Raw genomic sequence first — 17,989 nt, 5'->3', positions numbered from 1 at the left:
CTGTGGCTTAGGGACCCTGCGACTGGCATCAAACTCCTCTCTTTCATAATTCTCCGTGGCGGTGGCCTCCTTCAAGGCTGAAGCAAGGGTAACCTCTTCTTTAGCCACGATGCGTCTTCTGGCTTTCCTGCTGCTCAGACCACCGACAAACCGATCCAGGAGAGTCTCTTCCAGATCTTGGAAGTCGCAGTGCTGAGCGAGCTTCCGCAGTTCAGCTAGAAATGCAGATACAGACTCCCCAGCACGCTGCTGCCTCTTATGAAACTCCATCCGCCGGGCCATCTTGGTCTCAGTAGGCGCTAAATGGCTTGTTAGGCAGGCAAGAATATCTTTGAGAGATGTCTCACTTAGCTTTGCTGGGGCAAGCAATGCCTTGGCCAGCTTGAAGGTCTCAGGCCCACAGTAGCTCAGGAATGTGGCCCTTCTTTTGCTGGCATCGGTGATCCCTTGAGCCACCGTGAAGAACTCGAAGCGTTCGACGTAGTCTTCCCACGTGTGGGGCTCTGATGGCTGGAAGGGCTCCAATACCCTTGGACTCTCCATTGTCCTGTGGGCAGGGTCGTCTTCTCAGCTGGCCAGTGAGTCTTGTTCTTAGCTACAATCTGGACTCTGAGGCAGGGCTGCGTTTAACCGCTCCTCAGCATTCCGGATCCCACCTTCGTCGCCAGTTGTTGTGACGTGGGGTTTGTGATTTCAGCTCTCTAGACATAATATGCTGGAGACAGTTCTCTAGTAACACTTCTTTATTAAAGCAACAAGACTGAGACTTGAGGAGGGGAGAGCTACATTTATAGGGACAGGGAACTAGCTAGAAAGGATACATTTTGGAGGGAACAATATCAGGCAATCACAGTCCTTTTTGGAGGCAACCAATAAGACAGAGGATCCAAATACAGCAGCTTAAATGAACCAATAGTAGCTGTACCCTCTGGAACCAAAAGGCAGTTACTTTACCCTAATGCAATACAGACAATAATAATACAGATATAAAATCCTTTGACTCAATACACAACACTTACTGGCCTGGGAGTCAGGCCCTGCTGAGCTCAAGGCAGCTTACTCTCGAGTTGGAAAAACAGACCGGCGAGCCCCTCGCTCGGGCAAGGAGGCTAAGGCCCTGCTGGGATCACAGTGCGTGTGCCCACAGAGAGGGCTCTAGGTTTGCCACTTTGCCATTTCGTCAGCACTCATGAACTCTTGACCAGGAGGCTAGCGGCTGCCAGAACCTCTGTTGCCCCAAAATAGAAAATCTTATTTATTTCAGTTATTCCATTTATATTCCACCTTTTTCTCCCCACGGTCACCCCAGGGAGCTTCATGGCTGGGTGGGGATTCGAACCCTGGTCCCCCAGGTCACAGAGTCCAACACCCAAACCTCTACCCAGCACTGAAAACCTTACATGATTTCCAGATTTCACTTTGGTATAGAAATATGTGGATTTCAACTGCAGATGGTTCCACATTCCAGGACCGGGGGAGCCTGGCCTCACGCCTTCGCTTCTCCAAGGCTGGATGACCACAGTGCCCTCCTTGTGGGGCATCCCTTGCGCTTGGTCCAGAAGATTCAGCCGGTGCAGAATGCTGCAGCACGATTGCTGTCAAAGCGAGGCCTTCTCGGCATATGACCCTTTGGCTCAGGGGGCATCACTGGTTGCCCATTGGCTACCAGACCCAGTTCAAGGCCTTTCCATTCTCATAGGGAACAGTTTACCCATGAGATCCCCTCCTTACCCCACAGGCAGACACTTGACTGCTTGAACTACAGGTGCCACGCAAGACCTCCATTGTTTAGTATGGCAGCACAGACCCTTTGGAACTCCCTGCCTCTTGAGATCAAGCAGGCACCTCCCTCCCACCTTTTTGGGGAATCTGCTAAAAACATGCCTGTGCAGGTGCTTAGAAAGTTGAGGTGAATATTAGCATTTTAACTTAGCTTAATCGTAGTTACTGAAAACCAGACTTTCTCAATTTATTCAGATATACGTAGGAGATTGGCTTCTCTCTCCTCACTACAGTAGTGCCCCGCAAGACGAATGCCTCGCAAGACAAAAAACTCGCTAGACGAAAGGTTTTTTCGCCCGCGATTTGCCTCGCAAGACGAATTCCCCTATGGGCTTGCTTCGCAAAACGAAAACGTCTCGCGACTTTGTTTCCTTTGTGTAAAAACCGTTAAAACCAAGGGTGCTTAGCTTGAGCAGCTGCAGTTGCGACTTGACTTCGAGGAGCAACTGTTAGCACGTGGTTTGGTAGCCTTTTCTCAGACTTTGCTCACTTTTGAAGATTTTCCAAAACTTTTCCAGAACTTTTCCAGAACTTCTCTTTCATCCATTTGGTAAGTTAAACTTTTAAAACTTTTTGGGGGGGTTTTGGATTTTGGGTTGGGGTGTTTGGGATTCAAGGACTTGGTGTTGGGAAGGGGTTTGCGATAATCTGGGGGCTTGTGGGCCTTTTTTGGGAATTTTTATGATTTTCTGTGACCACTGGGCCAGGTTGATTTTTTTTGAAAATTTTTCTGAGTTTGAATTTCTGAGTGCTGGCTGGCTAGGGGAACAGTTGGGGAGGTTTCTGCAGAAATCTGGGACCATGTGGGGTTTTTTTGGGAATTTTTATGATTTTCTGTGACCACTAGGCATGGTTGTTTATTTTCAATTTTTTTTTTCTGAGTTTGAATTTCTGAGTGCTGGCTGGCTAGGGGAACAGTTGGGGAGGTTTCTGCAGAAATCTGGGACCATGTGGGGTTTTTTGGGGAATTTTTATGATTTTCTGTGACCACTGGGCCAGGTTGTTTTTTTTTGAAAAATTTTCTGAGTTTGAATTTCTGAGTGCTGGCCATGTTGTTATTTTTTGAATTTTTTTTTTGTCTGGGTGGGGAAGCAGTTGGGGAGGGGTTTGCAGCAGTTGGGGAGGGGCTGGGGGAGCAGTTGGGGAGGGGTTTGCAATTTCTGTGTTGTGGGTGGGTTGGTGCGTGTCTGTGGGAGCAGTTGAGGTTTTTGAAGACATTGGTGATTTTTGAAGCTTTTCCTAAACTTATTTTTCAGCCATTTGAGGTTTCTGAGGACTTCGGTGGTTGATTGTTGAAGCTTTTCCAGAACTTCTCTTTCATCCATTTGGTAAGCTAAACTTTTAAAACTTTTTTGGGGGTTTTTGGATTTTGGATTTGGGGTTGGGGTGCTTGGGATTCAAGGCCTTGGTTCTGGGTTTTAATTTCTGTGTGGTGGGTGGGTGGCTGCTTTTGTATTTTTTGGGTTTGAAGCACATCACTGATTTTTTTTTCTGTTTCTGAGTTTACGAAGGTAGGAGCTGTGCTGCCATGGGACCCAAGAAGACTGCTGCTGTGGTGGCCGGCGAGAGGAAGAAGGAGAAGGTGATGCTGGAAATGAAGAAGGAGATCATCTGGAAGCACAACGGCGGAATGCGTGTGACGGACATCGCCAGGGAGTACGGCAGGAACCCATCGACCATCGGGACCATCCTGAAGATGAGGGAGAAGATCCTGGCGACTGATGCAGCCAAGGGAGTCACCAGGATTGTGAAGAACCGCCCAGCTGTCCTGGAGGAGGTCGAGAAGTTGCTGCTCATCTGGATAGAAGAGAAGCAGCGTGCAGGGGACACAGTGTCTGAGGCCGTCATTTGTGAGAAGGCCAAGGCCTTGCACGCTGACCTCATCCGGGAACAGCCAGGAACCTCAGCCGAGCCAGAAGTCTTCAAGGCTAGCAGAGGTTGGTTTGACCGGTTCAAGACAAGATCTGGCATCCACAGTGTGGTCAGGCATGGAGAGGCTGCCAGTTCTGATGTTCCTGCGGCTGAAGACTTTGCAGCGGAGTTCCTGGAGGTTGTGACGACGGAGGGCTACGTTCTGCAGGCAGAGGCTGCGCAGGAGCAGGCCTCACTGGAAGAGGAGGAAGCAACTGAGGAACGGCTGTCCTCCGAAAGACTGAGGGACATTTGCCAGAAGTGGAAGGAGGTGCAGACTTTTGCAGATCTACACCACCATGAGAAGCACGTGGCACATGACGCTGGGAACTTTTATGATACGAGGGTCATGTTGTCTTTCAGGAAGCTGCTGAAAAGGCGGATAAAGCAGCAGACTATGGACAGGTTCTTGACCAAGAAGCAAAGAGTGGAAGAGGAGCCTTCTTCGAGTGGTCCCCCAGAGTCTTAGAAAATGTACTGTACACTTTGTTGATTTTTAAATGTTTTTCTGTCATGTTTATAAAGTTAATTTATTTTCCCTTCAATTTTTGAACTGCTCTTTACAGTATGTGTGACTTTAAAGAGCAGTTAATAAACTGTTGTTGTACCTAATTTGGCTTTGTTTGGACTTTTTTTGACCATAGGAACGCATTAATTGATTTTCAATGCATTCCTATGGGATTTCGTGCTTCGCAAGACGAAAAATTCGCTAGACGACAAAAATTGCGGAACGAATTAATTTCGTCTTGTGGGGCACCACTGTATTTAGCTATCACAAACTCAGCAACGGTAACAAAGTTGAATGCTGCAAAGTGGACCGTGAAGCCTCCTGCCTGATGTCAAGTGGCAGGGAATTCCAAAATACACTTGCTGCCAGACCAAAAAAACACACCAGCAATCATGTGTGCTGAACACACAGAAACACATTGATAATGTGAAATAACTGGCAGTAACAGACTCCAAATAACACGCAACACATGCAAGCAGATTAATGGAAGAGGACACCTGATTTCCACACCATTTTTAAAAACATTGTTTTTATTTATCTTCATGGTACAGAGATAAATTTTGAGAAAGCAATAGTTACAACAGTAAACAACAAATAACATGTCCTGATGAAATTGCAGACTTTCATCTTGACATGTGTTACAAGTTTCATTTGATAATTTTAAGAGATCATGCCATATTTTCTCACGAGTGATGGGTGGATTCCTGCAACAGTCTTGACAATATATGTATTCGATAAACATTTGCCACCTGTTATAAAAGGAATATGGCATGTGTAGCCCAAGCTTCTTGATTTCCCCAGGCCAACAAAATTTAAGGTACTGAAATTGTGATGCCCAGAATTGAACACAGTATTCTGGGTGGGGCCTGACCAAGGCAGAAGAAAGTGGTACTATTCCTGCCCTTGATCTGATTCTGACTTCTGCCACATTGGCCTGTGCTCCCCGTTTGGTGTCCTCCGCAAATGTGATGAGCACCCCCTCAGTTCCTTCATCCAAGACATTTATAAAGATGTTGAACAACATCGGGCCCAGGACAGAACCCTGCAGCACCCCTCTTGTCACTTTTCCCCAGGATGAGGAGGAACCATGAAGGAGTCCTCTTTGGGTTCGGTCAGTCAAATCCACCTAACAGTTACCTCATTTAGCCAACATTTTACCAGCTTCCTCACATAAATATCACAGGAGACTTTGACAAAAACCTTACTAAAATCGAGATGCACTATTACCACAGCAGTCCCCTGAGAATCAGTCTGTACCTCCATCCAAAAATAGAAAAGAAAAAAGAGAGATTTCTCTAGCTCGACTTGTTTTTGAGAAAGCCATGCTTTCAACCTGTCTGTTTGTGTTGTGAATCACCATGAAATCTTCAGATGATGGGCACATAAATTTTTAAAATGATAATATTAAGAAGGATATTGACAAGCTAGAAGAAGCTGGGACAAGCTGGAAGGCGACCAAGATGGTTTTGTTTTATTTATGCATTTATTTGACTTCTATAGCACCCTATAGCAGGGGTGCCAATTTGAATAAAATATCGGAGATGTTTAGTAAGCCCCGCCTCGGTTAAACAGTCACAGGATGCGGTGCATGCATGCCATTTGTTGTTTTTTTTAAAAGATATTTATTAAAGTTTCAAAAAAGGTTACAAAATAAGAAAAAGAGGGGGGGGGAAGTACAGAAAAATAAAAAACCGTTAAAAACAAATCAATCTTTTCATGTCTTGTCTTTCATTTGCTTTTTTCCCTGACCTCCTCACACCTCCCTTTTTTTGTATTCCAGTTCAGTTAGTTAATTCAGCAAATCCTTTCCCTCCTTGTTTTTATCTTAATCCTTTACCTTGATGTATTATAACTTTGCATTCTCACCTAATAACAATCCATTTTTACATACTCCTTTATAACATTGCTGCTAAAACCACTTAACTTCATTCCGACATCATTCTAACATTCATTAATTTTGCAGTATTTATGTAAGTAGTCTTTAAATTTCTTCCAATCTTCTTTCCACCGACTCTTCTCCCTGGTCTCGGATTCTGCCAGTCATTTCCGCCAGTTCCATATACTCCATGACCTTCATCTGCCATTCTTCCAGGGTGGGTAGATCGTGTGTCTTCCAATACATGCCATTTGAATGGCTGTTCCTATGAACTGGGGGTGGCCCCCTCACATATCTTATTGTGGGATAAAGACCCCTCAGACTCTTAAGAGTTGGCTCTTATTCTATATACCCAAAAGTCTTAGGACGGTTACAACATAAAATCACACAATGAAAACACAAAACACACAGCCCAAAACCCGTAACCCCCACCTCCCCACCACATTTTAAAAGGGCATTAGATGTCAATCAGCCAAAGGCCTGTTTAAAGTCGTGTATTTTTCCCTAGCGATGAAAGCTGTATAATGAAGGGTTTTCCACTCTTCGTATGAATTCTTTGATGGATAGTGAGATTGGAGCTTTTCCTGAAGCTTTATCCACATTCCACACACTGATAGGGTTTCTCCCTTTTATGAATTCTCTGATGCTTAGTGAGATCAGAGCTCGTACTGAAGCTCTTTCCACATTCCACACACTGATAGGGTTTCTCCCCTGTATGAATTCTCTGATGGGAAGTGAGAGTGGAGCTCTGACTGAAGTTCTTTCCACATTCCACACACTGATAGGGTTTCTGCCCTGTATGAATTCTTTGATGGGAAGTGAGACTGGCGATCTGACTGAAGCTTTTTCCACATTCCACACACTGATAGGGTTTCTCCCCTGTATGAATTCTCTGATGCCTAGTGAGATCGGAGCTTTTCCTGAAGCTCTTTCCACATTCCACACACTGATAGGGTTTCTCCCCTGTATGAATTCTCTGATGGGAAGTGAGATGGTGGCTGTGAGTGAAGCGCTTTCCACATTCAAAGCACTGATAGGGTTTCTCCCCTGTATGAATTCTCTGATGGGAAGTGAGATGAGCACTGTGAATGAAGCTCTTTCCACATTCCAAGCAATTATATGGTTTCTCCCCTGTATGAATTCTCTGATGGAAAGTGAGATGAGCCCAGTGAATGAAGCTCTTTCCACATTCCGTGCACTGATAGGGTTTCTCCCCTGTATGAATTATTTGATGGGAAGTGAGACCGGCGCTCTGACTAAAATTCTTTCCACATTCTAAGCACTGATATGGTTTCTCCCCTGTATGAATTCTTTGATGAGAAGTGAGAGAGGAGCTATTTGTGAAGCTCTTTCCACATTCAAAGCACTGATAAGGTTTCTCTCCTGTATGAATTCTCTGATGGGAAGTGAGAGAGGAGCTCTCCCTGAAGCTCTTTCCACATTCAAAGCACTGATAGGGTTTCTCCCCTGTATGAATTCTCTGATGCCTAGTGAAACTGGAGCTATCAGTGAAGCTCTTTCCACATTCAAAGCACTGATAGGGTTTCTCCCCTGTATGAATTCTCTGATGAGAAGTGAGATGGTGGCTGTGAGTGAAGCTCTTTCCACATTCAAAGCACTGATAGGGTTTCTCCCCTGTATGAATTCTTTGATGGGAAGTGAGAGAATAGCTCTGACTAAAGCTCTTTCCACATTCCATGCACCTATAGGGTTTCTTCCTAATGAGATTTCTTTGATGCGAAGAGGAATAGGAACATTCCCCACATTCAAGATATTTATTCAGCTTCTCCATTGTGTGGATTTTGTCATGGTCACCCTTGTCCTTGATTTCCAGTCCATCACTATCTGCAATGAAGAGTAATGGATTAGCACCTCAGGGAGAAATTAAGGAAGAATGCTTGTTAACTCTGGTAATGCAGGAATAACACAAGTGGGTTAGATGGATGGTTTTCTGTAGGGTTGGGTGCATTAATTAACGGGGATCAACCGACATCCTTAGGGGAACCTGTGATTCGACAAGCCTGGCTCTTCTCTTGAATGGATTTTGTTGGCCTCCATCATGGCATCCCTCCGTTTCCAATGTCAGTCTTCTCTTTGGACAACCAAAGACTGACGGGAGGAAAAACAAAAACTGAAAACCTGACAGAAGCTACTTCAACTTCCCAAACAATTCTGAAGTTTACAGTCAAAAGGGTCTGGGGAGTTCAGACCAGACTGATCCTTGTTTAATAACCTGCAACTGGAGGAAGAACATTCACAGAAAAAACAGTAATTTACTATTCAAGGTTTTTTGGGGGGTATTGCGATATCCGGTGTTGTAGGGGGCGCTGTTGAGTTTTGTGAAAATATATGAGGTTCGTCACATATGGAGTTTTGAATTTAAAAACAGATATTATGAATCCACTGGGAGCCTTACCGAGAGAGGCCACGATCCCACGATTCTCCTCCATGACATCCTTATGCAGAGCTCTCTGGTCAGGATCCAGCAACGCCCACTCCTCGTCTGTGAAACGAACAGCGACATCTTCAAAGCACACTGGACCCTAAAAGAAAAAGGGAAATGTCTTCCTCTGAGACAACAGTGTTGTTCACCACCACCCCTTGAGCTAGGACATTATTCCACCCCTTGACCTCTGTCCCCACAAGGCAGCTTCCCCTGACCTGATCTGGTTCCACAGCCGCTGCTTCCATTCTGTCCCCATTCAGAGATGGTTGAAGAGGTCTAGCCAGTATCACTGTGTCACCTGCAAGAGAAAAAAGGTAAGGGGAAGGCCCAGAGTGCCTTCTTGTCTCACAGGTGAATCAGTGCATCTCAAACTACAGAGGGGCCTTTGAGAAAGTCTCGCCTGCTGAGTGCATTTGGATGTTTGGGTGCATTTCAGATGTTAGTTGCGAAAAATACATCTCCCCTCCTCTGGATTATTGTTCCCAACTGTCTCCCCCCAAAACAAGATGAAAAAACCCTCAGATGAGTTGGAAAGCCAACAGAATGAGACTAAACGGAGAAAAACCACCTTCCTCCTTACCCAGTGGCCTCTCTCTGGTGTCCAACAAAAGCCTCTCTGCCTCAGAGGAAATATGGCCTATTTTTGCAAAGAGAGTCTTTCCCTGAGAAAGAAACAAGGATTCAAAACAGAGAATGGTGAGAAATACTAGAAAGAGAATGACAAAGACTTGAAAGGTGTGAGATCACATTCCATGGATGCTTTCCCAGAAAAAGGATGGGCCATCAGCAGACCATTACGGGATGTTTTCTGTCCTGTTTGGAGCCCCTTGGGAGTATCCAGAGGAAAGTCTCTCTCACCTGCTTTCTCTCCTCTGCCTGACTCAGGAGGAAACCTTCGGCCAGGGCCACCGCCTGGGAACTGGTCTCCGCTCCACAGTCCCTCACCCAGCTCTCCATCTCCGGGGGAAGGACAGCCAGGAACTGCTCCAAGATCACCAGGTCCAGCATCTCAGCTTTCGTGTGCCTTTCTGGCTTCAGCCACTGACGGTCAAGGTGGTAGAGTCGGCTGCAAACCTCTCGGGGTCCTTTGGCCTCCTGGCAGCAGAACTGCCTCAACTGCTGGCTCTGCACCTCTGAGCAGAGGGTGTCCTCCTCACCCAGGATCTTCTGCACAGAGTTTTCCCAGATTCCCCCACTGCTCCCGGTTTGGATGGCATGGCCTCTTTCTGTTCCAGGGCCAGCTGAGTCTCGCTGATCCATCTGTGCTCTCAGGAAGCCTCTAAGAGATCGGAAGGAACCCTTTGGTCTTCTGCCAAGTTCTGTCTGTCGTAAGGAGAGGCGCTAGCAAATCCTACAAAGCAAATACATTGTTCAGTTACAAAAGCTGTCTAATATCAGGAGAAGAAAGGTTCCTTGAGCAAGCATGGATGAGTCTTGGAGGGAACCAGGGCTGGACTGCACCACAGCCCAAACCATGAGCTATCTTATTTATTTATTTATTTATTTAGATTTCTATAACGCTTTATATTTTAAAGAAATTCTCAAAGAGGTTTACAGCATATTAAATATATGGGGATGATTAGGGAGGCAGGAGAGGATATATTATTTAATGATATCCTTCCTAACTTGCGCTAGCAAGTTCCATATTCTAGCAGAGTTCCATACATCCCCCTTTTTTAGATTACGCAGCGATCAGCTTGTTGCTGACTCATCTGAGTCTTACTATTAAAAATTCCTTCCTGGTAAAATCCTTTCCAATCTCTCTTAAATGAATAAGCACAATAATCTGATTCACGTTAATATAAAAGTAGTTTACTCACAGATTCATTCAGGTTCACAGACATATCCCTGAAGGCAGGCTTAGGTTACATAAAAACTAGAACTAACCCATAAAGAAGTTAGTCCCAAATGACTGCCACTAAGGAGTCACTTCTCCAAACACACAGCAACATACAAAATGGAGAAGACACACTGATCAGAAGATGGAGGCCGTGTGCTCCTCCATGCTAGTACAACAGACTGCACCCTCTTCAAGTCACATGGAGTGGAAGTCTGTCCCAGCTCAGGAGGAAACAGGAAGTCTTCTCCTGAGTGGTAGAAAACTTCCGCTAATGTGTCCACTGTAGGAATGTTGTACTTGACTGCAGATTCACATCCCACAAAATCAATAAAATAGAAATAAAACCATTGGAAGAAACTCAATGATATAGTCCATAGTCAAAGCAACATAGCAGAAAACAAATATTCTCTTAAAGATATCAAAATAAAACCTTACAAAGGAGGTCAACTACAGAATAGATATTTAACACAGTAGGGCTGGGTGAGTCTGGGCCTCACCCCCTAGGCCAGGTGGAAAGGGCCTTTGTAAAAAGGAGAAGAAAGAGGAGGAGGAGGAAGAGGAGGAAGAAGAAAGAGGAGGAGGAGGAGGAGGAAGAGGAGGAGGAGGAGGAGGAAGAGGAGGAAGAAGAAAGAGGAGGAGGAGGAGGAGGAAGCAGCCTCTAGGTCTCCTAGAAGAAAGATTGCAATGCAAAATGTGGAAGCACCCGAAGAGATTTCTGGGAGATGAATCAGCCTGGTTGCTCCTGCCTTCCAGTCAATGCATGAAGTCAGAACCGAATGACAAGGGAGTCATTTGTATCTTGTGAAAAATGGATGCTTGGCTCTAGTGGGGGTCCTCCTCAGGAGTTGCTCTCCCCCCACCCCCACTCCCCTGCTTCTGTCTCCTTTTCTTGCACTTGGACTCTCTGCCGCTCTCCAGGCAGACTCCTGGGTGGGGTCCCTTTTTCTTTGCTCTCAGGGCCAGCTATGTATCAGGCCAACCCCCTGAGGGCCAAGTTCACAGGGCCAAAAACACCTCCCTTGAAATTTAGGAGTGTAATTTAGTATTAGTATTCTCTTAGATAGCTTAACACCCAGAGAGACATTGATGCCAAGGTCCCTCGAGGTTCGGTTTCCAGCAACAATCCCTTTGGGAGAGAGAGGATGTGGTCCTGGGATGCCCTGCTCTGGGTGCGAGGGGATTGCTGCAGTGGCCTCCGTGGGGGGCTGCCCTGGGAGACACTGGGAAACTGGTCCCCAATGCAGCAGCCAGACTCTGGGCTGGGGTCCCTCTCCTTATTCCTGGCCTTTCTCTCCCACCTTTTTTTTTGGGGGGGGGGCTAGTCCACCTCCTCGTCCAGCTTTGGAAAACCATTTGCACGTTTCCTCTGTTGTGCAATGACGCTGAGTTAAAGAAGGGAGATTTCGGGGGAGTCAGTTTTTTTTCTGAAAGGGGGGGCAGAAGGCCAAATGAGTTTGGGATCCTCTGATCTGCAGGAAGGAGAGTGTTGCAGCCCTGGCCTCTCCCTGGCAGGACCCTCTCCTCCCCCCTGACTTGGGGTCCCCCCCCCTGCAGGAGCAGATCAGGCCCCCCCCCGGCCTCCTCCCCTGCTGCAGCCCTGGGACCCCCGTCCCCCCACTGCACCCTCAGGGGGGAGAGAGAGGAGACTCACCAGATCCCAGGAAGGGACACCAGAGCAACACCCCCCCCTTCCTTGCAGGAAAGGACTGGGGAGGGAGGGAGGGGCCCTGGCTCTGGAGGACCTGCCCCCCCTTGCTTCCTGGCCTCTCTAGGAAGGCAGCTCCCTTCCCCTTAACCCTTGCCAAGCCCAGCGTGCCCCTCTCTCCCCTCCGCCTTTTCTTTCTTTATCCCACTTCCAGAGATGCTTTTTGGGGGCGCCCCCCCCACTTTCCTTTCCTTCTAGCGCAGTGATGGCGAACCTTTTACAAACCGAGTCCCCAAACTGCAACCCCAAACCACATTTAACCGGCATATCTCATTTTTCCTGTGTTTTCACGTTTCTTCTTTATGACTGCTGTTGTAATAAATAATCCTTCATAACAATTATTGCATTACATTCCTCATTAAATTATCTTTCCTTTGATATATGATTTTATGGTATAACTCAGTGCTTTTTTTTTTCTAAAAAAGAACGTTTAGGGTACTTTCATTTTGTCTCAAGAAAATCCCGGGGGGGGGGGGGGATAAATACAGTTCAAATCTGGGAAAATAAATACAGTGAATTTCTTCTCCCGTTAAATTCACAAAATGTTTAGGGGCATGCGTCCCCACAGAGAAAAAGCTTTATTATTACTCCAAAACAAAGTGGTGCCATGAGCCATCAAACCTCGGAAATACACTGAGGGGGGAAAGTATTTGATCCCCTCCTAAACTTGCCCCTTCGCCCTCTGACCAAGAAATGACCAGTCCATAATTTTAATGGTAGGGCAGAGGGCAAACGGGCAAATTTAGCAGGGGATCAAATACTCCCCCCCCCCACTGTACATTTTGTCCGGAAGGTTCCACAATTTTGGCCGCTAGTGTACACTGGAGGGCCGTACTAAGAGACCCTCTCCCAATTTTTGATATGAGATAATAATGATTGTGTGTGCACGTACAAATAAATATAAATAAATAAACCCAGCCAGATGGGTGGTGGTGTAGCAAGTAGTCAGGCCAGTCAAATGAATTAAAGTTAAATGAATTACATTAGAAGAATGAAAGCAAGAAAGTTTTAATTATTTGCCGGCAGCAAGCAATGGCAGGGAGGAATAAGTTCCATGGTCCGTCCCTTCCCAACAGGGGAGGCTTCCCTTTATACATTCTTGAATCAAGTCTTTATCCATTCAAAAGTTACAGCATTACACATACAGTGGTACCTCCGGTTAAGTACTTAACTCGTTCCGGAGGTCTGTTCTTAACCTGAAACTGTTCTTAATCTGAAGCACCACTTTAGCTAATGGGGCCTCCCACTGCCGCCACACGATTACTGTTCTCATCCTGAAGCAAAGTTCTGAACCCGAGGTACTATTTCTGGGTTAGCAGACTCTGTAACCTGAAGCGTATGTAACCAGAGGTACCACTGCAGATACATGAAGTTCTGCCTAGAGACAGGGCCTGAGGAGTTGGCCATGCCCCTTCCCTGTCCTTCCTTGGCAATCCTTATCAGCCCGTCTCTGGGCAGAGGGTGTCTGAGTGTATGGACCGGATATGGGCCTGGCCTAGATCAACCCAATGGCTGCCTTGCTTCACATTTTAACTCCCCAAACGCCTTCCCTGAGCACGTTGCCACAGTGGTGGTGGAAGTGGTTATATTTTGCCGTTTCTTCGGCTGCCCTTTGCTCACAGCCTCCAAGGAATGAGTTTCTCCGTTGGCTTCCATGGGAAAGCCCAGCCAACATGTCAACCCAGCAGCCCCTTCTTAGGCTGCCACAGAGAGGGCTCTAGGTTGGCCACTTTGCCATTTCGTCAGCTCTCATGAAGTCTTGACCAGGAGGCTAGCGGCTGCCAGAACCTCCATTGCTCCTAAATAGAAAATCTTATTTATTTCAAAACAAAATAAAAAAATTCCTTCCAGTAGCACCTTAAAGACCAACTGAGTTAGTTCTAGGTATGAGCTTTCGTGTGCATGCACACTTCTTCAGAAGGAGAAGAAGTGTTCTGAAGAAGTGTGCATGCACACGAAAGCTCATACCTAGAACTAACTCAGTTGGTCTTTAAGGTGCTACTGGAAGGAATTTTTTTATCTTATTTATTTCAGTTACAGATAGGTAGCCGTGTTGGTCTGCCATAGTCAAAACAAAATAAAAAAAATAAAAAAATTCCTTCCAGTAGCACCTTAAAGACCAACTAAGTTAGTTCTTGGTATGAGCTTTCGTGTGCATGCACACTTCTTCAGATACACTGAAACAGAAGTCACCAGACCCTTCTATATAGTGAGAAGGTGGGGAGGGGTATTACTCAGAAGGGTGGTGGGATTCGGTGATTGGCAGATAGCTGTGATGAGCCTGTTGACGACGACTGCAATAGGTCTTACAGGAAAAAGCTCATACCAAGAACTAACTTGGTCTTTAAGGTGCTACTGGAAGGAAATTTTTTTTTTATTTCAGTTATTCTGTTTATATCCCACCTTTTCCTCCCCAAGGTCACCCCAGGGAGCTTCATGGCTGGGTGGGGATTCAAACCCTGGTCCCCCCGGTCATAGAGTCCAGCACCCAAACCTCTATCCAGCACCGAAAACCTTACATGATTTCCAGATTTTACTTTGGTATAGAAATATGTGGATTTCAGCATGAGCTGAAAAAATAACTTATAAATTACTTGCTGCCAAAGGCTCGGATGACCCTGTACAAGTCCCATGATGTCTGGTGGGATTTTATCTTTTATCTTACCAGCTGCACTGGCTCCTGGTGGAGTACAGGGTCAGGTTTAAGGTGCTGGTTCTGACCTTTAACGTCCTTCGTGGCTTCGGACCACCTGGCCTTTGGTCTGGACTCAGTCTGATCCTCCTCTCTTTTTTTGATGGAACAACTCCTTCTTGCAGGCCCTGCGGAAAGATGTCAAATCCCACAGGGCCCTGGTCTCCTGTGACAGAGCGTTCCACCTGTTCGGGGCCAGTGCTGAAAAGGCCCTGGCCCTAGTTGAGGCCAACCTAACGTCCTTGAGGCCCGAGACCTCCAAAATGTTGTTATTTATGGACCATAAGTTCCTCCACGGGGCATACCAGGAGAGGTGGTCCCGTTGTTACGAGGGTCCGAGGCCGCGAAGGGCTTTAAAGGTCAGAACCAGCACCTTAAACCTGACCCTGTACTCCACCGGGAGCCAGTGCAGCTGGTAAGATAAAAGATCAGGGCCCTGCAGGATTTGACATCTTTCCGCAAGGCCTGCAAGTGGGAGTTGTTCGGACCACCTGGCCTTTGGTCTGGACTCAGTCTGATCCTCCTCTTTCTTTTTTTGATGGAACCCCTTATATGGGATCCTGCATATAAATTATCCCCCGGGCCTTTTGCTGGCCCATATAGGACCAGCATGGATAGCTGACCCTGGTGAATATTTCATCCCCTTCTGGTCTTGATTTGTGAGTTGCCAATAAAATAAGGCTGCATTTTAAGCTGTATTTTAAGCTACATTTTAATCAATTGGTTTTTTTGCTTTTTTTAAAACTGTATTTTATATTTGGTGTTAGCCACCCTGAGCCCGTTCTTGGCTGGGGAGGGCGGGGTATAAACAAAAATCATCATCATCATCTTCTTCTTCTTCTTCTTTGCAACAAATAAAGACACACAGAACTGCCTCTCTGCAGTGCAATCTGAAATTTGGGTTTCCTGAAGGTCCTAAGGACTTGGCCAACCTAATATTAAGTAAATAAGGTAAGCCAAGGGTTCTCTCCATATGAACCATCCTCTAGTCTCTGCTTCTCAATTTGTACTGTATTATTTTATGTAGTGTGCCTTGCCATTGTTTTACAGATTATAGCTTATTGTATTATTTACTGTAACTCTTGAGTGGACTTCTGTTTAAACTTTTATATGTTGATATTATTATTTTATACTATTCTAATAATTGTTGAATGTTACTTTTTGATGTCGGTTGCTTATTTTAAAGTTTTATTATCTCATTTTTGTATTGCATTCGATTGTTATAAGATGTACATTTTTTGTTTCTTCAGCTTGTAAACCGCCTTGAGTATTCTAAGGTAGAAAGACGGTATACAAATTAAAGATGATGATATTAAACCTCGTGGGACTTTGAGCTGCTTCCGGATCCAGCCGAGACTCAGGCAGACTCAGGGGCTGGAAGTGCCTTTGAGCAACTGCAGATGGTTCCACATTCCAGGACCGGGGGAGCCTGGCCTCACGCCTTCGCTTCTCCAAGGCTGGATGACCACAGTGCCCTCCTTGTGGGGCATCCCTTGCGCTTGGTCCAGAAGATTCAGCCGGTGCAGAATGCTGCAGCACGATTGCTGTCAAAGCGAGGCCTTCTCGGCATATGACCCTTTGGCTCAGGGGGCATCACTGGTTGCCCATTGGCTACCAGACCCAGTTCAAGGCCTTTCCATTCTCATAGGGAACAGTTTACCCATGAGATCCCCTCCTTACCCCACAGGCAGACACTTGACCGCTTCAACTACAGGTGCCACGCAAGACCTCCATTGTTTAGTATGGCAGCACAGACCCTTTGGAACTCCCTGCCTCTTGAGATCAAGCAGGCACCTCCCTCCCACCTTTTTAGGGAACCTGCTAAAAACATGCTTGTGCAGCTGCTTAGAAAATTGAGGTGAATATCAGCATTTTAACTTAGCTTAATCGTAGTTACTGAAAACCAGACTTTCTCAATTTATTCAGATATACGTAGGAGATTGGCTTCTCTCTCCTCAATATTTAGCTATCGCAAACTCAGCAACGGTAACAAAGTTGAATGCTGCAAAGTGGACCGTGAAGCCTCTTGCCTGATGTCAAGTGGCAGGGAGTTCCAAAGTATACTTGCTGCCACACGAAAAGATCCATCTTTAAAGTTGGAGGTTCCTACAGGGCAGGGCTGGCAGGTTGCACAGTCAGTGGCCCAGTATTAGTGCTTTCTAAACCAAAGCATATCATTTCCTCTTCCAGAAATGCTTAATTGTGAATTCAAAGGACACTGAAGTCTTTACAGACAGAGATGACAAGACAGCTTTCCAGATTAGTTAGCTGGGAGTGAGACAGTTGGCAGAGAGGCACTGGGTTCGCTAAGATGCCAGCTACTACAGGAATTGCTTTCTTGAGCCTTTTTAGCACTGCAATACCATTTCTTTAAAAAGTCAAAAAGGTTGATTTTTAAGTCATGGCAGAGTGTGAGCAAATACTCCACATCTGCCAAGCTTTCAGGAGCAGGACTAAGGGGTGAAACGAAGCCAAAATATAATCTTAAATAAAGAAATGGTTACAACAGTAAACAACAAATAACTTGTCCTGATGAAATTGCAGACTTTCTTCCTGCCATGTGTTACAAGTTTCATTTGATTACTCTAAAAGATCACGCCACCTTTTCCCATGAGTGCTAGGTGGATTCCGGCAACAGTCTTAACAATTTATATATTCAATAAACTTTGGCCACGTGTTATAAAAGGAATATAGATTGTGTTCCCTCACCTTCTTAATTTCCCTTGGCAAGCAAAAATTTAAGATACTGAAATTGTGGTGCCCAGAATTGAACACAGTATTCTGGAAACAAAATAAAAAAATTCCTTCCAGTAGCACCTGAGAGACCAACAAATTTTGTTATTTGTATGAGCTTTCGTGTGCATGCACACTTCTTCAGATACCATTTTATTTTTTTCCGACTTCATCCCAGTAATTTATAAAGACGTTGAACAACAACAGGCCCAGGACAGAACCCTGCAGCAACCCAGGATGATGAGGAACCATGAAGGAGTCCTCTTTGGGTTCGGTCAGTCAAATCCACCTAACACTTACCTCATTCAGCCTCATTTTACCAGCTTCCTCACATAAATATCAAGAGGGACTTTGTCAAAAACCTTACTGAAATCGAGATGCACTATTACCACAGCAGTCCCCTGAGAAACAGTCTGTAACTCCATCCAAAAATAGAAAAAGAAAATAGAGAGATTTCTCTAGCTTGACTCGTTTTTGAGAAAGCCATGCTTTCATT

At 45.7% G+C, this 17,989-nt stretch overlaps 2 protein-coding genes across 2 annotated transcripts in view; one reads left to right on the top strand and one right to left on the bottom strand.

Annotated features, from left to right (window-relative positions):
* Window positions 1-17,989, bottom strand: part of LOC309341035 (uncharacterized protein) — a 73,569-nt gene that overhangs the window by 13,730 nt on the left and 41,850 nt on the right. The window lies entirely within an intron of this gene.
* On the top strand, window positions 3,087-6,302 carry LOC309340651 (tigger transposable element-derived protein 1-like; the record flags this gene model as incomplete). The annotated part of the gene is made up of 3 exons (XM_081859535.1): window positions 3,087-3,110; window positions 3,285-3,904; window positions 6,294-6,302. The coding sequence occupies exons 2-3, from the start codon at window positions 3,311-3,313 to the stop codon at window positions 6,300-6,302; spliced, it is 603 nt and encodes a 200-aa protein (XP_081715661.1). The 5' UTR covers window positions 3,087-3,110; window positions 3,285-3,310.

This window comes from Podarcis erhardii (genome assembly GCF_964252035.2).
Source record: "Podarcis erhardii genome assembly, chromosome: 4".
Taxonomy (NCBI): domain Eukaryota; kingdom Metazoa; phylum Chordata; class Lepidosauria; order Squamata; family Lacertidae; genus Podarcis; species Podarcis erhardii.
This window is presented reverse-complemented; position numbering and strand designations above follow the sequence as displayed.